At 41.2% G+C, this 26,416-nt stretch overlaps 1 protein-coding gene across 5 annotated transcripts in view; it reads left to right on the top strand.

Moving 5' to 3' along the window:
• The window catches only part of ARHGEF3 (Rho guanine nucleotide exchange factor 3), a 117,759-nt gene that overhangs the window by 40,987 nt on the left and 50,356 nt on the right, over positions 1-26,416 (top strand). For all 5 annotated transcript variants that reach the window (XR_010305236.1, XM_064156713.1, XM_064156715.1 and 2 more), the window contains one exon: positions 24,152-24,214. Coding sequence is in view for 4 of the 5 variants with exons in the window: in XM_064156713.1 (XP_064012783.1) it covers positions 24,152-24,214 (63 nt within the window). In the remaining variant the exon portion in view is untranslated. The remainder of the gene's footprint in view (positions 1-24,151; positions 24,215-26,416) is intronic.

Below are 26,416 nucleotides of genomic sequence, written 5' to 3'. Positions count from 1 at the left end.
TGCTGTAGAGAGACATTTCCACGAGGGGGAAGTTCTGCTGGCTTTGCAGCTCTCCCATCTCTGTCCTGGTACTGTTTCCCTCTGCAGAGTCCTTCTGTTTCTTCTTACCTGCAGCAGCAGGTTAAAAAGATATTAGGTGGGTGCTTTATTCCTGACATGTCTCATCCCTGTTTCATTTGGAAAAGACGTGGTACAAAATCCATATTCTTTTTTTCCTCCTTTCTCACAGATGATGTATTTCTGAGCTTTAGTTACTCCTTCAGATATTTTCTTCTTTCTTCTTATAGTATGTTGCAAGCTCTTCTATCTCACAATTTAATTTCCTCAGCCATTTTTCTGTTTTACTGTTTTTGTACAGACTTGGCTTTTACACCACCCTTGTGGAGGTGCTGCTGTGCCTCTGTCCAGCACTGATCTTTTTGGGGCCAGAATGTCTCTGATAATTGACTATACAAGTGGTACAAGAAGAAATTCTGTACATCTTTATGCTTTAATATATTAGGAGGTGGATGCTGTAAACACAGAGTCTGTATAATGTGCTTAGTAGAAAATGAGCTTTCCAGCAGCCTGGCAGTTCTTTCTTAGGAGTCTTGCAGAACCAGGGAGAAATTTCTTCAGAGTACTGAAAGTATTGATATAGGAGGCACCAGAAGCTTTAAAAACTCCCTTCCGTGATATGCAGTTTGTAGTTCAGGAGCCTAGGGCTTAAAAGACTAAATGCTTGTAGCAAGTAGACACTGTGGATGCTGATTTTGATTTTTATAAGAGTTGGTTTTGAAGTTTTCTGTCGGCAGGGTTTTAAAGGGTTTAGCTTAATATTGGTTTTGTTTTTGAACAAACCATTGGAACTGTTGTTGATTAGTCAGAAGACTAATTTCTCTCGGAACAGCAAGGTTTACGTTGGCAAACAAGTAGAGATGCTATCAGAAATTCATTGTGTGGTATTTGCGTAACTGGATAGCAGTCAGTTCCATCTGGAGTTCCAAAACACACATAGTGTTGTATGCTTAATGTATACATTGAATTTAGAAAGCAATTCAGAGTGACTGGTTGGTTAAATTGGAAGAATTCAGGAATGTACTAGTCCATACTGATGCTCTGACTCAGCATGCTTTAATTACCATGGCAAGTTCTATACATAGGTTAGTTATATCATGTCAGAATGTTTTATTTGACATTCCAGCAAAACTTGGTTTATTTATGTGTTAGTTCTTATGTCCATGATAAGTGTCTGTATCTTTTTGCAGGACCAGTGAGTAGTATAAATTACAAGGATGTCTGCATACAGTAATGCTGCAAAATAGTAGTAGTAGTAGTACTGTGAATATGCTGCAAAAGCTCTGTGTTGAGAAATGAGTTCTAAAGGAGGAGGTGGCAGCCTGGACTTTAGACTGCATCAGGTTTCTAGTAGTTTGGGACTTGGACAATAAAACCTGTGCATGTTTTCACAGAATCACACATGTTAGCAGTTGGAAGTGACCTCAAAAGATCATCTAGTCCAGACCCGCTGCCAAGGCAGGATCACTTAGAATAGGCCACACAGGAATGCATACAGGCAGGTTTGGAAAGTCTTCACTGAAGGAGACTCCACAACCTTTCTGGGCAGCCCGTTCCAGTCTTGTTCTCGCAGTCAAAAAGTATTTCCTTACATTTAGGTGGAACCTCCTGTGCTCCAGCTTGCATTCACTGCCCTTTATCCTATCATTGAACATCACTGAGAAGTTCCTAGCTCCGTCCTCCCTGTCATGCCTTTATGAACATTAATGAGGTCACCGCCTCAGCTTCCTCTTCTGCAAGCTAGAGAGACCCATGTCCCTCAGCCTTTCCTCATAAAGGAGGTATTTCCGTCCCTTAATCATTGTGGCTCTGCGATGCAGTATTCCAAGTAGTTCACTGTCCTTCTTGAATTGAGGGACCCAGAACTGGACACAGTATTCCAGATGCTATTACTATTATGAGCTATTACTACTTGTGCTATCTCCTGAGTCCTGTAATGCTTAGGAGTTTGTTTTGTTTTTTTTTCCCCCATTAACTCAGTTCAATATCTTTTCACAGTTTTTACATCTGAAGTTATCTATGACTTAAGTATGTAGCCATTAAATCTGTCTGATTACCTGGTTTATAGAGCTACTTTCAAGTTAGTTATATAAAATACACTTTTGATTATGTGTTTCTTGGGGCAAGAATTTTGAGGCGTGCATATGGACCACTTGGCTACTGCATTCTTGAAATGAATAGACTTTTATATTTGCAAGACATCTCCATCATTACTTATATTGTAAGGGGTAGGTACTCTGTTTATTAAAGCTCAACTGTTCAGTTAATATTTTGAATATTTCTGATAATGAAATTACTGTGATATATTCCAGTTGGATGGATTTCTTATTATTTTATGTTATCTTTTCACAGAATAGATACTTTACTGAAAAATACTTTATGTAGTCCTTCTGTTAACATTGCAGGGCTTTATTATATGGGTCTTTATAAGTGCTCTGTAACAAGTTTATTTTTGTTCTGGGTGTGGTTTGTTATTTATAGTAGAAATATTCTGTATGTGCTATAAACCCATCATGCCAGCTATTTTGCACATGCAAACAATACTAAGCTGGAAGCAACATGTGATAAAGTAGATAGGTCCAATTGTCATTCTCTTAGACTAAGTTTGATGTTCTGTTATATAGCAGATTTCCTGTCTTTAATCATAGATTGGGTGTTACCTTGTACTCCTGCTGTCATTTACTGTTGTTTTCTTTGTTCAGGAGCAGATGAACTTGACCCTTGTTCAATTAAACCAAACACTGCCCATTTCTTTGTATTTGTTTCCCTTCACCCCACCGGTGGTTGATCTTTGGGAACACATGATGTGGAATTACTATTTCCTATGACTTGGTTTCAGAAACAAGTAATGCTTAACAAGGTGATGCTGTTGCCCAGCCGAATTTGATGCCAGCTGGCCTGAAAAAAAAAACCAAACAACATTTAGAAACATTTTTGAACCATAGATCAGAATGTTATTGATGCTGTACTATTTCAGTTTAGCAGCTTTATTTTAAAATGGCCAGTGGACATAAATGGTTGTATGCATGGACTTGAATTGCTTTCTTGTTTGTTTTTATGTCATGATGCTTGCAGTCAGTCTTGCTATTTACAACCTGTTACAAAGATATGTTATTGGCATCACCCTTTTCTTGCTTACCAGATTGTTTTGATGGTCTGTTGTCTAATGTCCTACTGCTCATTCTGTAGAAACTCACCGTTCAGTCTTCATTCAATAGTAAAATGCACATAAAAAAATATTAGTTACACTGATTTTGTTAAAACAGTTGTACACTGGTGCAGTCTCTAGCTTGTGGTTAGTTGTAAAGGTTTTCAGTGTGAGTGACATTTAGCATTCTTAAAACAGTTATAATGCACAATGAGAAAATGGCTGCAGTCTGTACTAGCAGGCTCCTCACTGAATCTGGAAAGCTTATTTCTTTTCAAGTTTTTAGTGGTTTACAGCCTTAGATATTCTCAAAAGTAGTAATGTAAATTTCAACAATCACTGTATCCTCTCAGACACTTTGAGTCCAAAGCTGATGAATGACCAGGGTCATAAAATGATGTTGTACCAGTCTTAAGAAGATGACATTGCATGCTCTTTTCACGTAATTGTTACTTAAATCTTAAACAAAGAAGTCTTCCTGGAATACTGGTAGGAACTTAAAAGTCTAGCATAACTAATCTAAACCCAAGAATGGACTGTCTTGCAAAGATATAGAAAATATTTTTAAAAGGCAGCACTTTGAGTCCAACAGTAACCCAATCACCAAGACTGCTAAACTGTGTTACGAGGCACTACGTGCTTGTTGAATGCCTCTGGGGATGGTGACTCGACCACTTCCTTGGGCAGCCTCTTGCAATTATTTCACCGCTTTATCAGTGAAAAAATATTTTCTAATATCTAGTCTAAATCTCATCTGGCACAACGTAAGCCTAGTTCCTCTTGTCCTATTACTAGTTAACTGGGAGAAGGGACCAACACCTGCCTTTGTACAGCCTCCTTTCATGTAGTTGTAGAGAGCAATATGTCTCTTCTCCAGACTAAACAACTCCATCTCCCTCATCTGTTCCTCTTACCACATGCCCTCCAAATCTCTCGCTGGCCTTGCTGTTCTTCACACACACTCCAGGACCTCAGTGTCTTTCCTATATTGTGGTACCCAGATCTGAACAAAGTGCTCAACCTGTAGCCTCGCCAGGGCTAAGTATAGCACCACAATCACTTCCATGCTCCTGCTGGGCACACTGGTTTTGATATAGGCCAGGATGCTATTGACCTTCTTGGCCATCTGGGCACACTGCTGATTCATGTTCAGCTGGTTCTCTGTGAGCACCCCCATATTCTTTTCCACTGAGCTGCTTTCTGGCCACTCTTTCCCAAGCCTATAGCATTACTTGCGGTTGTTGTGACCAAAAGTGCTGGACCCAGCTCTTGATTTTGTTAACTCTCGTTCTGTTGACCTCTGTCCATCCATTTAACCTATGCAGATTTCTCTGCAGTGCGCTCAAGCAGATCAACACTTGTGCTCAATTTAGTCTTATCTGCAAACTTGCAGACTGAAACTGGCATATTTGAATCATATGCAGATATAAATTTTCATATAATGTGTGGGAAACAGTGTTTTGATAACTTGCAGATAAGCACCTCATAAAACTTTGCTTGTTCTTACCTTGAAGTAATACAACTTAATATGGTGGGAAAAAGAGACAATTAACTGAGTATATATTAAAAAAAAAAGTGTTATTAGCAAGTTGTTCTCTCAGTTGTTCTTGTCCAAAGAAAGACTTGATGTGGCAGTATAAGAGCTCTCAAGGTAGCACTGTGTTTTGCAGTTCGGTTTGTGAATTCAGAACCTAGTACTGTTTACTGACTTCAAATCCTGAGTCACGTTGATGGCCAGCATGTATGTGTTCAGGGAGTGCTTGCAGGAGAAGAGCTGCAGTTTTGAAATTTCACCTGGGCTGGGAACTGTTATGTCATTAAGGTAACAACAGTCTTACCTGAAGACAGCAATCACTTTGAGTGCTTTCCTGATGCTTAAGATAAATAGCTTTCCAAACTCCAGTAAAATGAAGCTTCATTTGGTTTCATAGGATGCAGTTACTAAAGGCTTGCTTAGTGAGATTGGTGGAAAATCAGCAAAAATGGAATTTATTTCATCATTTGCATTGGAACAAGGATAAAATGCAGTTTTGGACTTCCTTGGTGTCTTCATGTGGAAAATTTGGGCCCTGTGCCAAGGTCATCTTTGGCCCTTGATTCTTGGCTCATTCTAAAATATTCTGTGTTGACTTCTTCCCATTATGCCTCTGCTGATTCAAGAACTTCTGCTTTGCAGATCCCTTAATTTCTGAATACTGAAAGTTTTTTGTGAGCTAAAGGGATGTTTACATGCTGGATGGGTGGGCAGAGGCCAGTAGGATGAGATTTAACAAGGCCAAGTGCAAGGTTCTACACTTCAGCTATAACAACTCCAAGCAGCACTGCAAGCTGGGGACAGAGTGGCTGGAGAGCAGCCAGGCAGAAAGAGACCTGGAGGTACTGGTAGATAGTAGCTGAACATGAGCCAGCAGTGTGCCCAGGGGGCCAAGAGAGCCAATGGCATCCTGGCCTGGATCAGGAATAGTGTGGCCAGTAGGACAAGGGAGATTATTCTTCCCCTGTACTCAACACTGTTCAGGCCACACCTTGAGTACTGTATCCAGTTCTGGGCCTCTCAGTTCAAGAGAGATGTTGAGATACTGGAATGTGTCCAGAGAAGGGCGACAAAGCTGGTGAGGGGCCTGGAGCACAGCCTTATGAGGAGAGGCTGAGGACACTGGGGTTGTTTAGCCTGGTGAAGAGGAGGTTCAGAGGTGACCTCATTGCTGTCTACATCTACCTGAAGGGAGGTTGTAGCCAGGTAGAGGTTGGTCTCTTCTGCCAGACAACCAGCAACTGAACAAGGGGACACAGTCTTAAGTTGCGTTGGAGAGATATAGGTTACATATTGGAAGGTATAGGTTGCATATTAGGAGGAATTTCTTCACAGGGAGAGTGATTGCCATTGGAATGGGCTGCCCAGGGAGGTGGTGGAGCTGCTGTCTCTGGAGGTGTTCAAGAAAAGCCTGGATGAGGCACTTAATGCCATGGTCTAGTTGATTGGCTAGGGCTGGGTGCTAGGTTGGACTGGATGATCTTGGAAGTCTCTTCCACCCTGGTTGATTCTAAGTTTCTCCCAGTGTCTGCCAGCTGTTTTGTTTTGTGTTCTTGGGCATCTACACTTGGAGGTAGCTGCCTGCCTTTGAGTTTAAAGCCCTCTGCTGCTCTTTAAGACTGAGAATTGCACAGGTGGGAGATGGACCGTGTTTCAGTTACTGAGTCTCAATATCCCCAAAGACCTACCTGTTAGTTTACAGACATATTAATGGTATCTTTCCCACACTAGTGCCACTCACATCTTAGCACTTAGACACTTTTGTCTGTGTGAAATATTACTCAGAACACGATATGAAGAAAATGCACAGCAGAGAACCAGGACAATGCATTATCACTTTGAGACTTCTAGTACACTGCATGACAGGAAGCGAGAGCGAACTGTGTGGCTGCATGGGGAGGAGTTCCTGCTGAAAAGTGAAGGAGACGCATAAGGGCTCCTTTGTAGCAGACTTTTCACTGTCACGCTGAATATTGAGAAACCTCCTAAACTCTGAGTAAAATACTAAGTACCCCATGGTGTGGTGTTGCTTTTTTGTCCATCATCAGGTAAGTGTAAATTTGAGATTGTGCTAACTTTCTACTGTGTGCGCGAAATGATAGTAAGCTGAAATTGCACAGATACTGCTTCCTAGTGTGCCAAGATTTAAAATAGGGTATTAGTGGAAGCAAAATGTTGCTTAGAAGAAATGTTTCCTTCTGCAAGTAAAGCAGTTCACTAGAAATTCAGATAATATATTCTGATACTGCTGTTGGGCTTGATAATAGTTTCTTTTTCTCTGTGTGTTGGTTGTTTATGTGTATTGGTGGGTTTATGTTTTTGGGCTTGCTTTTTTAACATACATTTGTAAACATCTCTCTCTGTATCCTGTGAGAATGAGGATTTTGGCTGATGTTAGGGTTTAAATGGGCTGTATGCATACGTCTACCCATTGTCAAAGTGAAAGCTGTAACAGATCCTCTTTATGGTGTATTTACAGTGCTGGATGATTCTGCTCTGCAAAAGTCTATGTGAAATCACCTGGAAAAAGCATTGCTGTTTTGGAGATTGTGTTTTTGGAAAGATATGGGCAGAAAAGTAGCAAGATTGCTAATAACTGTAGAAAATACAGCATATAGAGAAAGAGAGAAAGTTTAAGAGAGTTAGCATGTGGTGTTGTCTGAGAAAAACCCACAACAAACCAAAAATCCCAACATAAAACTCAAACTTGGTACTGAGGTACAAGTACACATTTGACTCTGCGTGTGACCAATTACCACTTGGTAATTGTTCTCCTATGGTACTAGTTCTCTGTGTTTGTCAAGGAATAAGTGGGCTTATTTCACAGCAAGGGAGATTCCAGTTAAATGTTGGTGGAAGAAACACTTCCTGATTGGTAATGTTGGTTAAGAAGTAGAACAGAGTATAGAATTATAAAATCCATCATTTCAGACTCTTCAGCATAATTTAGGAAGAGCTGAATTATATACCTGTTTTACAGTTGCAATGGTTAGCATTTAAAACTTGATTTTTCCTAATGATTTATTTAGGATTTGGGCTGTTAATAATATGTGAATAAGACTTGTACATTAGCCACAAATGCATAAATGTGCGTAAAGGTTGGTAGCATCCTTATATTTGCTGGAAAATTAGACAGCTTCCTCTTATTTAAGAAGCAAAATTACTTTGAAATATTTGCATATATGTTGAATAAAAATTTACTTGGAAGTTCTTAGAAACATGTGATAAAGGTGGGGACCTGTAGTGTGACTCAAGCAAATGAGGAACATGTTCAAGGGCCTATATGCTTCTGAATTTCCTGTGGAGAGTTTAGCTGAGGTATACTGAAGCTGAAGACTAGATTGTTAATTCATCTTTTTGTTTAGTTGGTTGTGTTTTTCCTCTTTTTTTAATGTTCCCTGTGACAATTTTCAATAGTGAGAGACATGGTCTGTGATAAACTTACTTTACAGAGTGTTCTTAAGATGTTATCTGTGATGCTTTATGCAGTTCTGACTTAAATTGTCGAAGCAATGCAAATTGTCATTGCAACAAGCTCAGAATGTTTATTAAGACTTTCAGAGAAATGAGGTATTTGACTGGAGAAAATGAATTTAATAGGTGTTATATATCTGAATTCTCAGGTTTTATTAACTAGCTTAGAAATGGGACTGGTGATTACTGACTGCCATACTGTTGAAGTGATGTAGTAGTTCTGGATTTACCATGCATATTTGCTCTGGGTTTCTGTTTTGGATATCACTCAGTTGAAATTGTATAGCAGAATAAATGAAATAAATACCACTCTTTTCATGGAACACCAGGGAGGTGCAAGTTCCTGAAGTAGAATCACACAGATTGTTTCATGTGTACTAATATTACTGGGTTTACTTGGAAATATTTTACATTGGGTGCAAATTATGTCTCCTATTCTAAATGTTTTGTCCAAATTGATTTAAGTCTTCATCTCTGTCAGTCTTGTTTGAAACTGGGCAACAAATGGAACAAAAATAATTCAAGAATCAAAAGTCACAAGGTTATCAACCAGTATGTCATGAGCCTTGCTTTCTGAGAAATGAAGTGTTGGTCTGTGTGTTTATATATATTGAAACCAAATACAGCAACCTGCAGTTTTAGTTAAAGTGGTTTTATTTTGCTCTGACCAATGTGTTCCAGTTGATGTCCCTGCTCATTGCAGGGAGGGTTGGACTAGATGACTTTTAAAAGGTCCCTTCAACTCAAACTGTTCTGTGATTCTGTTTTTTTCTGAAAAAAAATCCATTTTGGATGCAGGCATTTTATCTGTCCTATGTGACACTGAAGATGAGTGCCTTGCTACGCTCAGATGGAAAGCCATGTGCAGGAACCTACCTGTAGGTTAATGGTACAGCAGCATAATGATACTGGATGCAGGAGACTGTCAGAGAGCAGACTAGCAGCAGAGCAAAATAAGGCATTACTGCGGATTATGCAGGCCAGTTGAATGCCATGAGGAGACCTAGTTTATAGAAATTGTTTAGTTCTGCTGTATGTGGTTCCACTGCTGTGCACATCAACAATCCAAGCTTACATTTACAATGAGAAGCTCCTTTGGATTCCTGAAAATCTTAATACTCCTCAAACAATAACTCCCCCCATAACCATTAAAAAAAAAAGGCAATAAGTGTAAATCGAATAATCTTGCTTTTCAAATGAAACAATGCTACTGCAGTTTTGTTTTTTTCAAGGGTAAAAGGTCTTACCTTAGTTATACTTACACAGATGTAGCAGTTTTGGAATCAGAAGTGATGGTTGACAGCTGTGATTAAATGATCAGCTGCAGCCAGAAAAAGGTTGTTGCTGTCCAGTCAGAGGAAGCCTCCTTCATGCCTTCAAGTACACAAAACCTTTAGAACTTTAAAATAGCTCAACTTTGATCATTCTTGCTTTTACAACTAGACCTGTAATAAACTTGCTGAATGCCAGTGTATGTGGCCTGGAACTGCAACTTCTTCACATTAGCTTAGTAAAGGAGTCTAGGGATTATTTGCATCCTGACTGATTAAATTACTTGGTGGCACAAAGAACTGCATCTGATATCTGGAGAGTGTTTGAGGAGAGCATAAGAATCTAAATAATGTGTAGAGTCTTAAATTGCATCTTCATTTTATTTATATGCTAAGTGAAGTTAGAATCATTAGATATTCATTGTGTTAATTTAAAGCACGATTTATGTAGCAAAGTTCAAATTCTGACATTAGAGACTACTGTTCACTCAGGTAAAAAAGAACTCACATAGAAGGAAAAAAATATGAAACTTATTTGAATTTGTTTCAGACTTTATAGTAAAGTTTCAGCATATCTGTCTGCTAGATTTCAGTGACTGATACTCTCCTCCATCTTCTGAAAAGGGGAAGGAAGAAGGTTAAATAAAGATAGAATAAATACCAGTCCTCAAACAAAGCTCTGCTGATCCTTGTCCTTACAGCATCCCGTACATGCACACCCATTTCCTGTTGTTAATGTTAAACACATTGAATATAACTTTCATTTCATTGTTCACTTCAGTGTTCGTTTTATAGTACATCGACCGGAAAATCTCCAATCCATCACAATGAGCACTGTAGAAATAAAGTTGGTTCTCTGTGTTCAGAGAAAGGTGAAAAGAAGCTGCCATTTTGTCTGGCAGAGATCTGAGTGGCTCCTCGGGAGTGCTTAGATAGCTTCAGTGACAATGTCTTATGCGTTAGAGTTGATCTTGCCTCCATTTCAGAGCCTGCTGCTGGATTGTAAGATACTTAGAGCAGAATCTGGTGCTTTTTTTTCATTTGGTGTGGGTTTGTGTCTTGTGGGGTGGTGGGGTTTTGTTGTTTGTTTGTTATAATGTGTTTGTTTAGTTTGGGACATCAAGAAGGAGCTAGTTATTTTACTGACACCAAAGAGCTTCCAGCTGACCACATGCAGATTGGGAAACAGAATCACCAAAGCTTTGTACGAGATGTAGTGCAAACTGTGCCATGGAGTCATTCCTGACTCTTTCTGTCTCAAAATGAATAAAAATTGTTATGACACTTGTGAGGGGAAAAAAAAACAAATTTGTCATCTTTGGTATTCTGAGCAGTAGAGGGCACTGAAAAGATCTATGGAAAGCAGTTATATTATGAAACTAAGGAATTTTTGGTTCTCTTTGTCAGTGTAACATAAAGAACTGTGATACTGGAATGCAGAGTAACAAGTTCTGTTATATTTTTTTAAGTTCTGTATTATGTCTGAAGTTATAGTCCAAAATAGCACTTACGCTGTATCATTCAGCTGGGGGGGGAGGGGAAAGGCACTGTAAAAACTTGCTTTAAGATGCTATTGTCTTCCTATGCCTTCAAGCTCCTAGAACTGTTAGTGGTATGGCCACTAACATAAGACAAGGGTGCTGGCATGAATGTGGAGTGGTAGTTAAAATGGAAACAGGACTGACTTTAGAAGGTGGCAAAAATTTAATCTTTCTGGAATACTTTAAACTTGAGCAAGTTATCACCTGTTTGTGAAATTGCAGCTGGTTGGCTCTGAAAAAAGTAGGAGGAGCACTGTATTCAACAGGAAATTCAGGTGTTTCTGGATGGTTATTGTGGACAGAGGTGCTTATACAGTTAATATGGCATGATCTCCCTTTGGACAGATGTCTGCCTCTAACTGTGCAATGTATCAGACCAAAGTTATTTTGTTGGTATCTGTGCCATTATTTTGTCTTTGCAAATTCCATGTCAGTGCAGTGCTGGTGTGATTCGGTGGAAAATGGCTCATCTGATGTGAAGCTTATTTTAGTTTCATGAGAAATTAAATAGGTTTCTTTTAAGTTTTGAAATGAGTCTGTGTCTGAGAAGATTTAAAAGTATTATGTGCCTATGAAATACATTGTCCCAAACTATTGACAATCTGTTGCAGACACATTTTAAGCAGTTAGAATTGATAGATGATTTAATAGAAGTCAGCAGTTCTTCTGAAAAGCATTTCCTTCCCTGTCACAGGAAGGGTTTTTTTATATCAGACTATTTTGGTACATTTTTGCTCTTCATCTCCCATGTGGAAAAATATGATATTGATAACTAAAACCCTGTGATGGAGACAGGATGTTAATCCAGCCTTCCTATAACAATGTCTTACTGCTCTAATTCCTTTAATTAAATCACTCTTTAATATATAATTGGATATTTTACTTTCTCATCTCCTGTGAGAGAATTATTCAGAACAGCTCTTTCTTGCAATGTTAATACCAGGAAGTGTTCTGTTTCTATAACTGTGGATGTAATCACAGCCTTTTAGGTAACCAGGATCAAAATTGTGGATCTTGATTCAGACTTGATATGCACCGTGGTCTGGGGACACATTTTTTGGTTTTGTGTGTGTTTTTCTTTTCTATTTTAAAAAATTAATTTATTTAAAAAAAAAAACCTTTTTATTTCAAGAGGTGCAAAAAAGAGCCCAACTGTGATAGAAAATGTTTGTCAGTCTAGAGGTGCACATTCTGATTCATCCACTCATAGATGTGATCAGTTGGACAATACAGGCACATTTATCTTCTAAAGAGATACTTGCTGTTAGTGTACTTTTTTCACACAAACATATACAGCTTTAATAAACATCTGTATTTATTGTGCAGGAAGGGAAAATTGTCAGGGCATTATAATGTTTTTTTCCCACCAATAACTTAATTATGTCTTCTGTCCCTTGGCATGGTTGCAGTTAAATGTTCTGCAGTTTTCTGTAAGACTCTGCCTGGGTATACTTGTGGACTTACTAGTGCATGCCCCATAAATATGGCACACTCAGCACGGGCTTTCCTTCTCCCTCTTGTGTATACTCCCTTCTCAAAGCCTTATAGCACTAAAAAAAACTCTGAAGTTTTATTACAATTGGTGATCACTACACCCACAGAAAATAGCAAGAAATATTAACAAGAACTAGAGATACTTCATGTGCAAGGTAATAAAATGGAATTAAGAAATTAGTCCTTCCTCCCTAGAGCTCTGCTGGGCGAGTATAAGTGTCACAGTGAATAAAGATTTACACCTTGTGGATGTTGGCTTAACATAGACCTGTGTGACAAAATGAACTGCTATGAAAAATACTGTTATAGAGTATGATGCAGCTCAGATTTGTTTGGTATGTCTGTTATTTAAACAATATGTGCAACAGATGATTGAACCTCTTGAGCACTGCTTACCTAAATCTTTCACCAAGTTCATTTTTTTATTAATATGGCACTTATCTGATTTCAGTATTTGAGCTCTAATTTCATCCACAACTTTGCAGCAAAGTTTATTCCACTATGGATATGTATGATCCATGCAATGCTTAATCACAGTATTTGTCTAGGTTCATGCTACAACTATTGCACTGTGATTCTAAGATCTTTTGTGAAAGGAATTCACCCAGAACTGTTGAGATCAGAATGAAGTGAAGTTTGTATTACTTGATGTGCCATGTGATTTTAAACATAAAATAGAGAGTAACAGTTGAGGAGTAATTTTCTGTGATGTGGGAGATTCAGAGGTCAGCTGCATTGTGCTATGGCAGCCAATACAGGACTTGTAACTCCTTTGGGTAAAAGGATCCTCATAAAGAGCAGAGATTAAGTTAATGAGCACCTTATGCTCCCTGCACAATATCTACTGCAATCTTTGCCTTTAATCCACTTACTATGGCCAAATAAATTTATCTGGTAGCTCAATTATTGGATTTTTTTTTAAACCATGATATTCTCCCCCCCAGTACAACACTAGCAACCCTTGGAACTCTTAAAAAATTCAAACCATTAATTTTTGTCTGCAGTGATTGATGATATTTAGTGATTTCTATATGAAATTACTCATCTTGCAAGTCTGTCTGCAACACACTTACAGAGGACATTTGCAATATAATACTTGCAAACTTCCAAGTAACAAGAACAGTGTCATATACATGTTGTTAGGTGGATTTATTTTTTTCTCTGTTACTTTTCAGTAAGCAGAAGAGTTAAAATAGCAAGGAGTGATCCTTTGGTTAGCAAGGGGTCTGCTTTTTGGAGGCTGTTCCAGACTCATTGTGATGGTTTGGGGGTTACCCCACCCCCCCACACTTTTGTATTTGCCCCAGCTAACTCAGACGGACCCTGGGAATATAGATGAAGCAATTTATTTACAGCTAGCAGAATTTACAAGCAGCTATTTACAATATATACAGTTATATACAATTATATACAGAAATATACAAAGGATAAACAATACAAAAGCACAACTCCCCTCCCAGAAACCTAAGTCCCCAGGAGGGGCTCTCAAACCACCCCAACACCTCCCCCCGGCCCCTCTCAACCTTACCCCAGTTCTCAGGAAGAAAAGAGGTGCAGCCAAGAGGTTAGGGAGCAGGGTTAGTAGGAGCAGGGTTAATGAGATGTGACCAGGTCTAAGGCAAAAGCAAGAGTGAGAGACAAAATGGAGAATGTTTTCTTCTTCTTCCCAGAGTTCTCAGCGTGACTGTGAGAGAAGTAGACACAATTGTTTTTCATTTCACTGCCCGTTATCTAGTTCTTTTACCAAAACATTCCAGCTTGCTTCAAACTAGCACAATCCACCCCTTGTCTACTTCGCTCAGAGTATTGCTGAGAATTATCCAATCTAATCTAAACCAATATTTACACCAAAACAATATATACAAGTTCAGTTCACACTTCAATCAGATGTAGGTGATTCAAAAGCTCAGAACAGGGACTCCCAGGTGACATTGGGTTCGTGCTCACATACTGTAGATTTTTCTCAGTGTTGGGCGCCGATGTTACCTAGAACAGAAAACTCCTAACAACTTATGCTACACACTCTGAATTTAAGCTCTCTCAGCTAAAGTTAAATTTCTCTGTGGAATACACTGGATTTCACCATTCTCCTGCATTACCCAGTATGTATGACCAGAACCTTCAGCAGAAACCACCCCTCGGACAGGTTTCCCTTCGCCCGAAGGAGAAAATACCCAAACAGTTTTCCCTAACAGATTCTTCTCACGTACAACAGGAACTTTATCACCGTCTACTGTTTGGACCAAATCTGATTGTGCAGGTCCTGCTCTGTTTACTGAACCTCTACTATTTACCAACCAAGTAGCTTCTGCTAAATGTTTGTCCCAGTTTTTCAGAGTTCCACCCCCCATGGCTTTTAGGGTGGTTTTCAGCAAACCATTGTAGCGCTCAATCTTCCCTGAAGCTGGTGCATAGTAGGGTATGTGATAGATCCATTCAATACCATGCTCTTTGGCCCAGTTTTTCACAAGATTGTTCTTGAAATGAGTACCATTGTCTGACTCAATTCTCTCTGGAGTTCCATGTCTCCACAAGATCTGTCTCTCCAAACCAACAATGGTGTTACGTGCAGTAGCATGTGGAACTGGATAGGTTTCCAACCATCCAGTGCTGGCTTCTACCATCGTTAGCACATACTGCTTGCCAGAACGAGATCGAGGTAAAGTGATGTAGTCAATCTGCCAGGCTTCACCATACTTGTACTTTGACCATCTCTCACCATACCATAAGGGCTTGATTCGCTTAGCCTGCTTAATAGCAGCACAAATGTCACAGTCATAGATGACTTGGGTGATAGCATCCATGGACAAGTCAATTGACCTATCACGAGCCCATCGGTATGTTCCATCTCTGCCTTGATGTCCAGATGAGTCATGGGCCCACCGAGCTAAAAACAACTCACCTCGATGTTTCCAATCAAGGTCAATGTCAAGTTCAGAGTTGGTATCAGCTTGAGCAATCTTAGCAGCTTGATCTGCCTTCTGATTATGTTGATGTTCCTCAGTTGCTCTGCTCTTAGGCATGTGTGCATCTACGTGCCGCACCTTCACTGGAGTTCTCTCCAGCCGTGCATCAATGTCCTGCCATAGATCAGCACACCAAATAGGCTTTCCTTTCCTCTGCCAACCATTCTTCTTCCAGTCCTTCAGCCAACCCCATAGAGCATTGGCTACCATCCACGAGTCGGTGTAGAGGTAAAGGATAGGCCAATTCTCACGTTCAGCCACATCAAGAGCAAGTTGAACAGCTTTTACCTCAGCGAACTGACTGGATTCTCCTTCGCCATCTTTCGTTTCGGTAACTCTCCTGGTTGGACTCCAAACTGCTGACTTCCATATTCGCTTGTTCCCAACAAGACGACAGGAACCGTCTGTGAACAAAGCATAGTTCTTTTCCTCATCAGAGAGATCACCATAGGGAGGAGCTTCCTCAGCACGAGTTATTTTCTCCTCCGGAGGTTTGGAACAGTCTGTGCCTTCCGGCCAGTTGGTGATCACCTCCACCAAACCAGGTCGGTCAAGATTACCCATTCGTGCTCGTTGGGTTATCAAAGCCATCCATTTAGACCAGGTTGCATCTGTGGCATGATGTGGTGATGAACCTTTGCCCTTGAACATCCAGTTAAGAACTGGCAGTCTAGGAGCTAAAAGCAATTGTGACTCAGTTCCAATCACTTCAGAAGCTGCTTTCACTCCCTCATAGGCTGCTAGAATCTCTTTCTCAGTTGCAGTGTAGTTTGTCTCTGAACCTCTGTAACAACGTCCCCAGAAACCAAGTGGACGACCACGTGTCTCATTTGGAGCTCTCTGCCAGAGACTCCAAGTTGGACCATTGTCACTGGCAGCCGTGTACAGAATGTTTTTAATGTCCGGACCAGATCTCACAGGACCCAAGCCCACTGCATGGACTACTTCTCGCTTGATCTGATCAAAGGCTGCTTGTTGTTCAGGTCCCCACTCGAAATTGTTTCTCTTACGAGTCACATCATGCAGAGGTTTGACAATCTGACTGAAACCAGGAATGTGTAGTCTCCAAAATCCCACCACACCAAGAAAAGAAAGTGTGTCCTTCTTACTGGTGGGAACTGCCATGGTAGAGACTTTGTTGATCACATCCTGAGGAATGTAACGGCGACCATCCTGCCACCGCACTCCCAGAAACTGAATTTCTCTGGCAGGTCCTTTGACCTTGTCTCTCTTAATGGCAAAACCTGCTTGCAACAGAATGTCAATGATTTTGTTACCTTTCTCGAAGACTTCCTCAGCAGTTTGGCCCCACACAATGATGTCGTCGATGTACTGGATGTGCTCTGGAGCTTTACCTTTCTCCAGTGCATTGTGGATGACTGAGTGACAGATGGTTGAGCTGTGTTTCCACCCCTGAGGCAAACGATTGAACTGGTACTGGATTCCTCTCCAGGTGAATGCAAACTGAGGCCTGCACTCCTTTGCTATGGGAATAGAGAAGAAAGCATTAGCAATGTCTATGGTTGCATACCATTTAGCCTCCTTCGATTCCAGTTCATACTGGAGCTCCAGCATGTCTGGCACAGCTGCGCTCATGGGTGGCGTCACCTCGTTGAGGGCACGAAAGTCAACTGTCAGTCTCCAGTCGCCCGTAGGTTTACGCACAGGCCAGATGGGACTGTTGAAAGGTGAATGAGCTTTCTCGATGACAGCCTGACTCTCCAATTGACGAATCAGCTGATGAATGGGCAACAAAGAGTCACGGTTAGTTCTGTACTGCCTATGATGAACAGTTTGAGTTGCAATTGGCACTTCCAGGTCCTCTATGTCATGATGTCCCACAACTGCAGATTCATCAGAAAGTTCAGGTCTAACAGACAATTTCAATTTATCATCCTCAATCTCTACAGATGCTATTCCAAAAGCCCATTTATGACCCTTAGGATCTTTGAAACAACCTTGTCTCAAAAAGTCAATTCCCAAAATGCAAGGCGCATCAGGACCAGTTACAATAGTATGTGTCTTCCACTCTTTACCAGTTAAACTGATCTCAGCCTGTATCTTAGTTAACTCTTGAGATCCACCAGTGATTCCAAAGATAGAAATGGACTCTGTCCCTTTGCAATTTGATGGCAATAAAGTACATTGAGCACCTGTGTCAACTAAAGCCCTGTATTTCCGAACTCTTGAACTGCCAGGCCACCTAATGAATACATTCCAATAGATTCGGTTCTCTCCACTATCCCTTTCCTCCTCCTGGCTGGAGGCAGGGCACCCCTAATGCTGAACATGGCATGTAGGGTGTACACAGTGATTAGTGTTGTTGCGAGAGAAATTGCAACTGTTGGAACAATTGCAGTTGCTCTCAGGAGCTGAAGAAGTGACAGCTACTTTTCTGGCATTGCTGCCTCTGTTTCTGCCACTCTGCAGATCCCTGACTCTCTTTGAAAGAGCTGAAGTAGGTTTACCATCCCATTTGTTCATGTTCTCCCCGTATGTGTCACGCAGAAGTATCCACAGTGACGCACGTGATTGCTGCTGTCTAGGTGGAATTTGTCTCCTCCTGGGCTGGAATTGCCTTGCAGGAGGTGGGCGTCTGTTCCTGACTGCAGAAACATGCACCCATTCAGATGATGCAGGAACGGTATCCTTTACCAGATTGGTAATGTTTTTGAGATCCTCCTTCAGTTCTTTCATGGTATCTTTAATCTCTGTGGTCATAGTTTGTATGGCAGAGACTAGGCCAGAATGTGACAAGCTGTCCTCAATCTGCCTGAGCTGATCAGTGAATTCACCAACAGTGAAAGACCTTCCATTATCACTCCTTGCTAGAAATTTACTGGCCAAGATGTTAGCATAGGATGAAGGAGCAAGCTTAATCAGCTTCTTCATGAGACCTGTTCCCAAAGGAATATCGTCAGGCTCATGAGTACCATGATCTCCATAAAGCACTTCCTTCACAGCAAACTCCTTCAGAAGCTTAATTCCCTGCTCAACGGTGTTCCACTTCTTGGCAGCCCATGGCAAATCATCTCGGGAAGGATATCTCATAGCCACAGCCAACAGAAGGCGTGTCCACAAGCTAACCCTACCAAGAGGACTTGCTAGGTGTTTGTCCACTCCACTCTCCTTAGTGAGTGGTCCCAGCTGCTTGGCAGACTTGTCTCCTACCTGCAGAGCATTAGCACCAATGCCACGGCATCTCACTAGCCAGCTTAGGATTGGCTCACCTGATTCCCTTGTGTATTCCTTCCTAACTTCCCTGACCTCTCTGAGTGGATCCTTGGAGCCTTGGATGTCATCTTCCTCCTCCTCTTCCTGTTGTTCTGGTGGTGCCGGGCCTAACACAATCTTCCTCATAGCATTCCTAAACTCATTGGAACCATCCTCTCTCCTGGCAGCTAACCTCACAGCACTCCTCTCACTTGAGTATCGTTGTCTCAGCACATCTACAAGGTCTCGCAGACTAACTGCCTCCTCTTCCTCCTCTTGCTGCTGATCACCAGATGTCCCCTGTCTTACATCCTCCTGCGAACCACTCTTTATTTTAGCTTTTGCCTTAGCAGGTGCTAGAAGGGCCTGAGCAGCAACAGACTTGGATGTGTCTGCTGGAGGATTTGAATCCTTAGGAGTCTGACTTGGAGCATTTGAATTATTGGAGGTCTGACTTGGAGCATTTGTATCCTTAGGGGTCTGAACTGGAGCTTGTGAGTTCAAATCTGCCTTGCTTTTAACAGGAGGATTTTGGTTCTGGTCTGCTGGCTTGGGGTTTGAATTGGCTGAGCTGGTGTTATTAGGATTTGGACTGACTGGGCTAGCATTACCAGCACTAGTAGTAGTATTAGCATTAGTGGGATTATTTGCCTGTCCTCCTGGGATGCCTGCCAACCCTGACGTGTTTTGATTGTTGCTAGGAACATTCTGATTTTGGGTACCTGCCTGTCCTCCTGAGGCTCCTACCGAATTCTGCCCGTTTTTGTTTTTGTTTTTGTTATCATTGTTTACGTTAGCGGTGGGAACATTGGCTGTGTTCCCAGCACTTGGAGAAGGAGGGGCAGAGGCTGGCAAGGGGGAAGCCGATAACTGTGTTCCCTTGTTTTGCTGTGAAAGAGACTGCTTCTGAGACACAGAATTTTTCCTAGCTCTTACAGAAACTGGTTTTGAATTTTTCACCAATAATGCCAAAATTAATATGAATATTAAAATCATGAGGCAAATATTAAAAATTGTGAGAAGAAAAACAGTTTTACACGAGCATGTACCTATGCAAACAGTTGGAATTCCTGTCTTAGGCTGAATAACTCTCATTAGAGCCATATTTAAAGCAGAATTTCCATTGATTGTCACATTATTGACCAGAGCTCCTGTAATATCCTTGGTAATATTCTCAGAGATATTAAAACCAGCATAACCAAGAATAAAATCACCCCAGCTCCAGAACATATCTGAAAGCTTAACTTTAGCCTTCTTAAAAACTACATGAAGCAAGAAATAACCAATTTGATCTTTGATCCAGTTGTACACAAAAAACCAGAAAACAGGCCACACAGCAATCCCCACCAAGTACAATAGCTGCTTGATTAGCTTCATCTTAATTCCCAGAGCTAATTTCCACTCACTGAAATATCTAGCCCCACGTTGGGAAAGCCAATTAAAAATGTGATGGTTTGGGGGTTACCCCACCCCCCCACACTTTTGTATTTGCCCCAGCTAACTCAGACGGACCCTGGGAATATAGATGAAGCAATTTATTTACAGCTAGCAGAATTTACAAGCAGCTATTTACAATATATACAGTTATATACAATTATATACAGAAATATACAAAGGATAAACAATACAAAAGCACAACTCCCCTCCCAGAAACCTAAGTCCCCAGGAGGGGCTCTCAAACCACCCCAACACCTCCCCCCGGCCCCTCTCAACCTTACCCCAGTTCTCAGGAAGAAAAGAGGTGCAGCCAAGAGGTTAGGGAGCAGGGTTAGTAGGAGCAGGGTTAATGAGATGTGACCAGGTCTAAGGCAAAAGCAAGAGTGAGAGACAAAATGGAGAATGTTTTCTTCTTCTTCCCAGAGTTCTCAGCGTGACTGTGAGAGAAGTAGACACAATTGTTTTTCATTTCACTGCCCGTTATCTAGTTCTTTTACCAAAACATTCCAGCTTGCTTCAAACTAGCACACTCATTCATTATATAAATACTTTTCTTACTATTTACCTGTCTTTTCAACCCTTTTGGTGTGTACATCACAGTTGATACAGATGTGTTCCTCATGAGTGTATGGGGATTTAGTTATAGAACCAAAGAAGCTGCCTCTGAACAAGATACAAACAGTATTTATTGCTGTCTGTATGTTGTGCTGTGTTTCATCATGAGGTTCAACAAGACTAAGTGCAGGGTCCTGCATCTGGGTCAAGGCAATCTCAAGCACAAATACAGGCTGGACAGTTACTGGCTGGAGAGCAACCCTGAGGAGAGGGACTTGAGGGTGCTGGTGGAGGAGAAGCTCAACAGGAGCCAGCAGTGTGCACTTGCAGCCCCAAAAACCAACAAGATCCTGGGCTGCATCAGAAATGTGGCCAGAAGGTCGAGGGAGGTGATCCTTGCCCTCTGTTCCGCTCTGCTGAGACCGCATCTGGTGTACTGTGTCCAGTTCTGGAGCCCCCATTACAAGAAGGATGTGGCCGTGCTGGAGCGTGTCCAGAGAAGGGACACAAGGATGATCAGAGGGCTGGAGCAGCTCTGCTATGAGGACAGACTGAAAGAGTTGGGGCTGTTCAGTCTGGAGAAGAGGAAGCTCTGAGGTGACCTTCTTGTGGCCTTTCAGTATCTGAAGGGAGCCTAGAAAAAGGCTGGGGAGGGACTTTTTAGGCTCTCAGATAGTGACAGGACTAGGGGAGCAAAGCTGGAGGTGGGGAGATTCAGACTGGATATAAGGAGGAAGTTTTTCATCATGAGAGTGGTGAGAGCCTGGAATGGGTTGCCCAGGGAGGTGCTTGAGGCCCCATCCCTGGAGGTGTTTAAGGCCAGGCTGATGTAGGGCAGGGTGTCCCTGCATATGGCAGGGAGGTTGGAACTGGATGATCCTTGTGGTCCCTTCCGCCCCTGACTGATTCTCTAATTCTAAGTCTCGCCTTGGGAACTTGTCCTCACAGACACTGCTTTGTTCATGATGCCACTGTGTTTTGGACCTGTGTACTGACTCTACGTGCAGTAGTGAAAAGCCTACTTGTTGTGTAACTTGTCTTCTACAGTAACAGGAGGTCCTGTCTCACTTAGGACCTTTAATTCTGTAGCCTTGCTAGCACTCTTACGCTTTGTATCATGTATGTAAGGAGAAGGGCAAACATAATGCCCATCTTCAAGAAGGGCAAAAAGGATGACTCTGGGAACTGCAGACCAGTTAGTCTCATCTCTGTGCCTGGCAAGATCATGGAGCACATCCTCCTGAAGGCTCTGCTAAGGCAAATGGAAAACAAAGCAGAGGGGATTGGTGGTAACCACCAATGGCTCCACCAAGGGCAATTTTTATGATGAAGTCATAGCAACAGTGAACAAGAGAGAAAGACAATGGACATCACCTATCTGGACCTGAGTAAGGGATTTGACTCTGTCCCACATGACATCCTGGCAACCACACTGGAAAAACACAGTCTCAATGGGTGGACCTCTTGCTGGATAAGGAATTGGCTGAATGGTTGCATGCACAGAGTAGTGATCAATGGCATAATGTCCACCTGGAGACCAGTGACAAGTGGCATCCCTCAGGGGTCAGTGCTGGGACCAGTACTCTTTAACATCTTTGTCAATGACATAGGCAGAGGAATCAAGTGCAGCCTCAGCAAGTTTGCAGATGACACCAAGATGCATGGCACAGTCAACTTGCTAGAGAGCAGGGATGTCATCCAGAGGGACCTGGACAGGCTGGAGAGGTGTGCCCAGGCCAACCTCATGACATTCAACAAGGCCAAGTGTAAGGTGCTGCACCTGGGTCAGTGCAATCCCAAGCACAAATACAGGCTAGGTGGTGAATGGCTGAGAGCAGCCCTGAGGAAAAGGACTTGGGGGTCTGTGGTGATGAAAAGCTCAACGGGAGCCAGCAGTGTGCACATGCAGCCCAGACAGCAGCCACGTCCTGGGTTGAATCAAGAGCAGCAGGGCAAGGGGAGGGATTCTCTCACTTTGCTCTCGTCAGACCCCACCTGGAGTACTGTGTACAGTTCTGTAGCCCCCAATACAAGAAGGACATTGAACTGTTGGAGCAAGTCCAAAGGAGGACCACAAAGATGATCAGAGGGCTGGAGCACTTCTGCTATGAGGACATGCTACAGGACTTGGGGCTCTTTGGCCTGGAGAAGGCTTTGAGGAGACCTTATAGTAGCCTTCCAGTATCTGAAGAAGATGTACAGGAAGGCAGGGGAAGGACTATTTACAAGGTCTTGTAATGACAGGACAGGGGTAAATGGTTTAAACTGGAAGAGGGGAGGTTCAAACTAGATGGTAGGAAAGGGCTCTTTCCAGTGAGGGTGGTGAGACACTGGAATAGGTTGCCGAGGGAGGCTGTGGATGCTCCCTCCCTGGAGATGTTGAAGGCCAGGTTGGATGAGGCCTTGAGCAACCTGTTCTAGTGGGAGGTGTCCCTGCCTATGGCGGGGGTTGTAACTGGATGATCTTTGAGATCCCTTCCAACCTAAACCATTCTGTGATTCTATGTAATTTATACTTTCAATCCACTTTCATTTGTATTGGAAATGCCACATTTTGTCTTAATCTGTGACCATGTTATTTAACCAAGGAACTACCTATTTCTTGTGTAGTCATTTGTCACACTCTTAACAATGAAGTTATTTATATCCCATTATAGAAAACATTTGTTAGTGTTCAAAAATGTATAGTATTTAGTTTTTTTAAACATTTGACCTCTAACCAAGCACCTAACTTATTTAGGTTTTTTTTGAGTTAGCTTTTATTCTAATGTTTTGCAGAATATTATTATGTGTGAATGGTTCTCTCTAGTTGACAGTGGAAGACAACACAGCTGGATAAATAAAGATCATGTATTCTGTGACTTCTCTTGTTTCTGGACTTTTTCTGGTCTGGTTGAAAATGTAGAGCTCTGTTAAATAATGTTTCATACTTCTTCTTTGAAAGGCACGAAGATTAATTTTGTGGTGAACCTGTGAAATGAAATGAGTGAGGGCTTGCTATTTTCCACCCCAAAATCTGAATGTAGACCAGATTGCAGTCAGCAATGTGGATATTGAAATTCAAATATAAGCTAATCCAAAAGTCTGCTTATAGGGTTTTGACACAAAGTATGAATTTCTCCTCACGGTCTCATTAGTTACAACATTTCATATCAAGTACAGTTCACAATCTACAATAATTACTTATAATTTTAGTTAGGAATAGGTCCAGAAACCTAGCTCTCTTTGAGCAGAAAAAGGAACAACGTTTAATGTACCAATGTGCTACTAAGTAGCTTTTCAGCTTGTGAAAACAGTTTTTATTCATGTGCATGATGATTATAATGGTGATGTGAGAAAATAGTTAACTATATATGCACATGTATTTGTGCATAACTTCATTATATATGTTTCAAAGTCAAGGTAGTGGTAGTTGGTGCTGTTCATAAAAACTGAGCTGTTCTTTTATTTTTATTTTACAGAAAAAAAGAAAACAGAGTACTCAAGATGAAGACACAATCAGTATCTGCAGCCTGGACACAAGTGTGAGTAGTTTAATTTTCCTTTTTGCCTTCTCTCTCGAACTCCTCAAAATAAAATATGGCTATTATGGGTACTGAGAAAGAAACCTGTTCATCTTTTCAGCTTCATTGTTTTCATATATAGCAGCTTTCTGCTTATTATTAAAAAGTGATTTTGATATATTGCTGCTTTTTGTTGTTCTATAGTAAAAAGTTTAAAGAGAGAAATAAACTGTGAGAATGACAGTTTATTGTGAAGCAGTGAACCTCTTAGTAGTAAATAACAAAGCTTAGAACCAGACCTTTTATCCCATTGCATGTCTATATGAGAAATTTGGTTTATGTCAATGATTAATGCTGGTGGTGTAAACTTGAGCAATGTGATATTAATACAGCTGTGAGACCTATGTGAGTCCTTGCTGAAGTGATGTACACATTACGTACACCTGTGCTTTGCTGTCACACCTTTCAGATATGAAAACATCAGGGAAGTGTTTTGTTTGCAGTCATCTGTTGAACCAGTTTTCCCTTTCTGTAGACCTCTGGTGTAGTGCAGACAGAAAAAAGTCAAAGCATACAAGCCACTTGCTTTAGCAGTTATTTGTTACAGGTGTCAAACCTCATGCTGTGGTTTCTGTAACGATCAGATTTTAATTCAGTTTTTGAAGTTTACCTGTGCTTTGAAGAAGCAATTACATTTAAAGGTTCATCTGCCTGGATGCCTGCAAATGTAAGCTCTTGTGGGCCCTTCAAGTAGAATCAAGCAGTGTTTCAGAGATCATAAACTCACAGTAGCCTGACCTTGTCTGCTAGCTAATACTTTAATGTTAGTTAATCACATTAAACCTTACACTGGGCCCAACTTCAAAGGAGTTGTTATTCCTTTAAAGGAATTTTAAAGGAATTGTTCTTAAGGGAAAGGTTCAAAATTACTGGCTATTTATTGTGGACAGATGCTTATCTTTTTAGAAGCCTGATTCTGATCCAGGATGGGAAATGCTGGATTTTAGCTATTTTCATGTTTCTATAAAGATTATGTATTTTGTTATTGCATAAACTAAATAACTATGCAGAATTCTTCAGTGTGGAAGACATAGAAATTACTTAGGTGTTTTGGCTGACAGCTAAAGATTTAAATGCTGCTTTAAAAGTACAGGTTTTGTTAATAGGTGAATTTTTAGAAAAGTGCAATCTATCTAATGTGACCTTACTTCTGAACTTAAGTAGGTGATTTACCTGTTACACATTTTTCTGTTACCAGAAGGTAGTGATTATCTTAGACTTCAGGGCCAGACAGAATATGCTGTGTCTTGCATCTTTGAAACAAACTCCGACCCAAACTCTTCCACACAAATTAGACCACTCCAGCATGTGCTACTGTGATGTCATCACTGGTAGTAGCTGATGTTAAGGCTAGTTTGGCTCTGGCTGTGACAGAAGGCTTCAATTGTCAGGGTGTCTTTGGGAGGGAAAGTGTCTTTAGTTTGGCACATCAGCCTGCCAAGTAACCTCACAACAATGCCCTCAGGTGTTTTAGCTTTAGGTAATGGTTCAAGTGTACCCATCAAAACTTGGTGCTGTTGACATTAAAACAAGTTGAGCAGGAAAAATAACACATTTTCTAGTGACTTGTTTTCTTGCCAATTAGATTATAATCACCCTGGGAAAGAGGGACTGTCACATTTGTGAACCTTCTGGACATGGCAAATAAACTTTTGGATTTTTCTTTCACATCATATTTTGTTGATGGACAGTGATAGTGCTGAAAATGCAATGCATATGATTGAATAGCTGCTCCTTAAGTCCCAGGTGTCTCATGTCATTAAGAGCTTTTACAGTCTTCTAACTGGATTGTGCAATGTTGTAGCATGAAAGGGGTAGTTGGACTCCAGCAGTCCATGGCTGAATACTTGTAGAAATATTTTGTCTGTGTGAAGAAGAGCAAGACATGCTGGAAGATGATATTTGTACTGGGGAGAGATGTGCTTTTTGTCATGTGCTCTTAGAGGGGAGCTGTGACTGGCATTCCAAACAACTGGAGATTTGGTTACAGGGCAGAGAGTTGGTTGTCTTTTGTTCTCATGTTTGTAAAGGTAAATTTCAAAGCAAAGGCAAGTTCCAGAAAGAATGGATTCATACCTTACAGAAACACATTGTGGTGGTAGCATGCAAAATCACTTTTCCTTACTGTTGTGCTCTCCACTATGTGTATATAAGGGAACTTAT

The sequence above is a fragment of the Pogoniulus pusillus genome, chromosome 16 (genome assembly GCF_015220805.1).
Source record: "Pogoniulus pusillus isolate bPogPus1 chromosome 16, bPogPus1.pri, whole genome shotgun sequence".
Lineage (NCBI taxonomy): Eukaryota > Metazoa > Chordata > Aves > Piciformes > Lybiidae > Pogoniulus > Pogoniulus pusillus.
The sequence above is the reverse complement of the archived record's forward strand: the minus strand, read 5'-3'. Positions and strand labels throughout refer to the sequence as shown.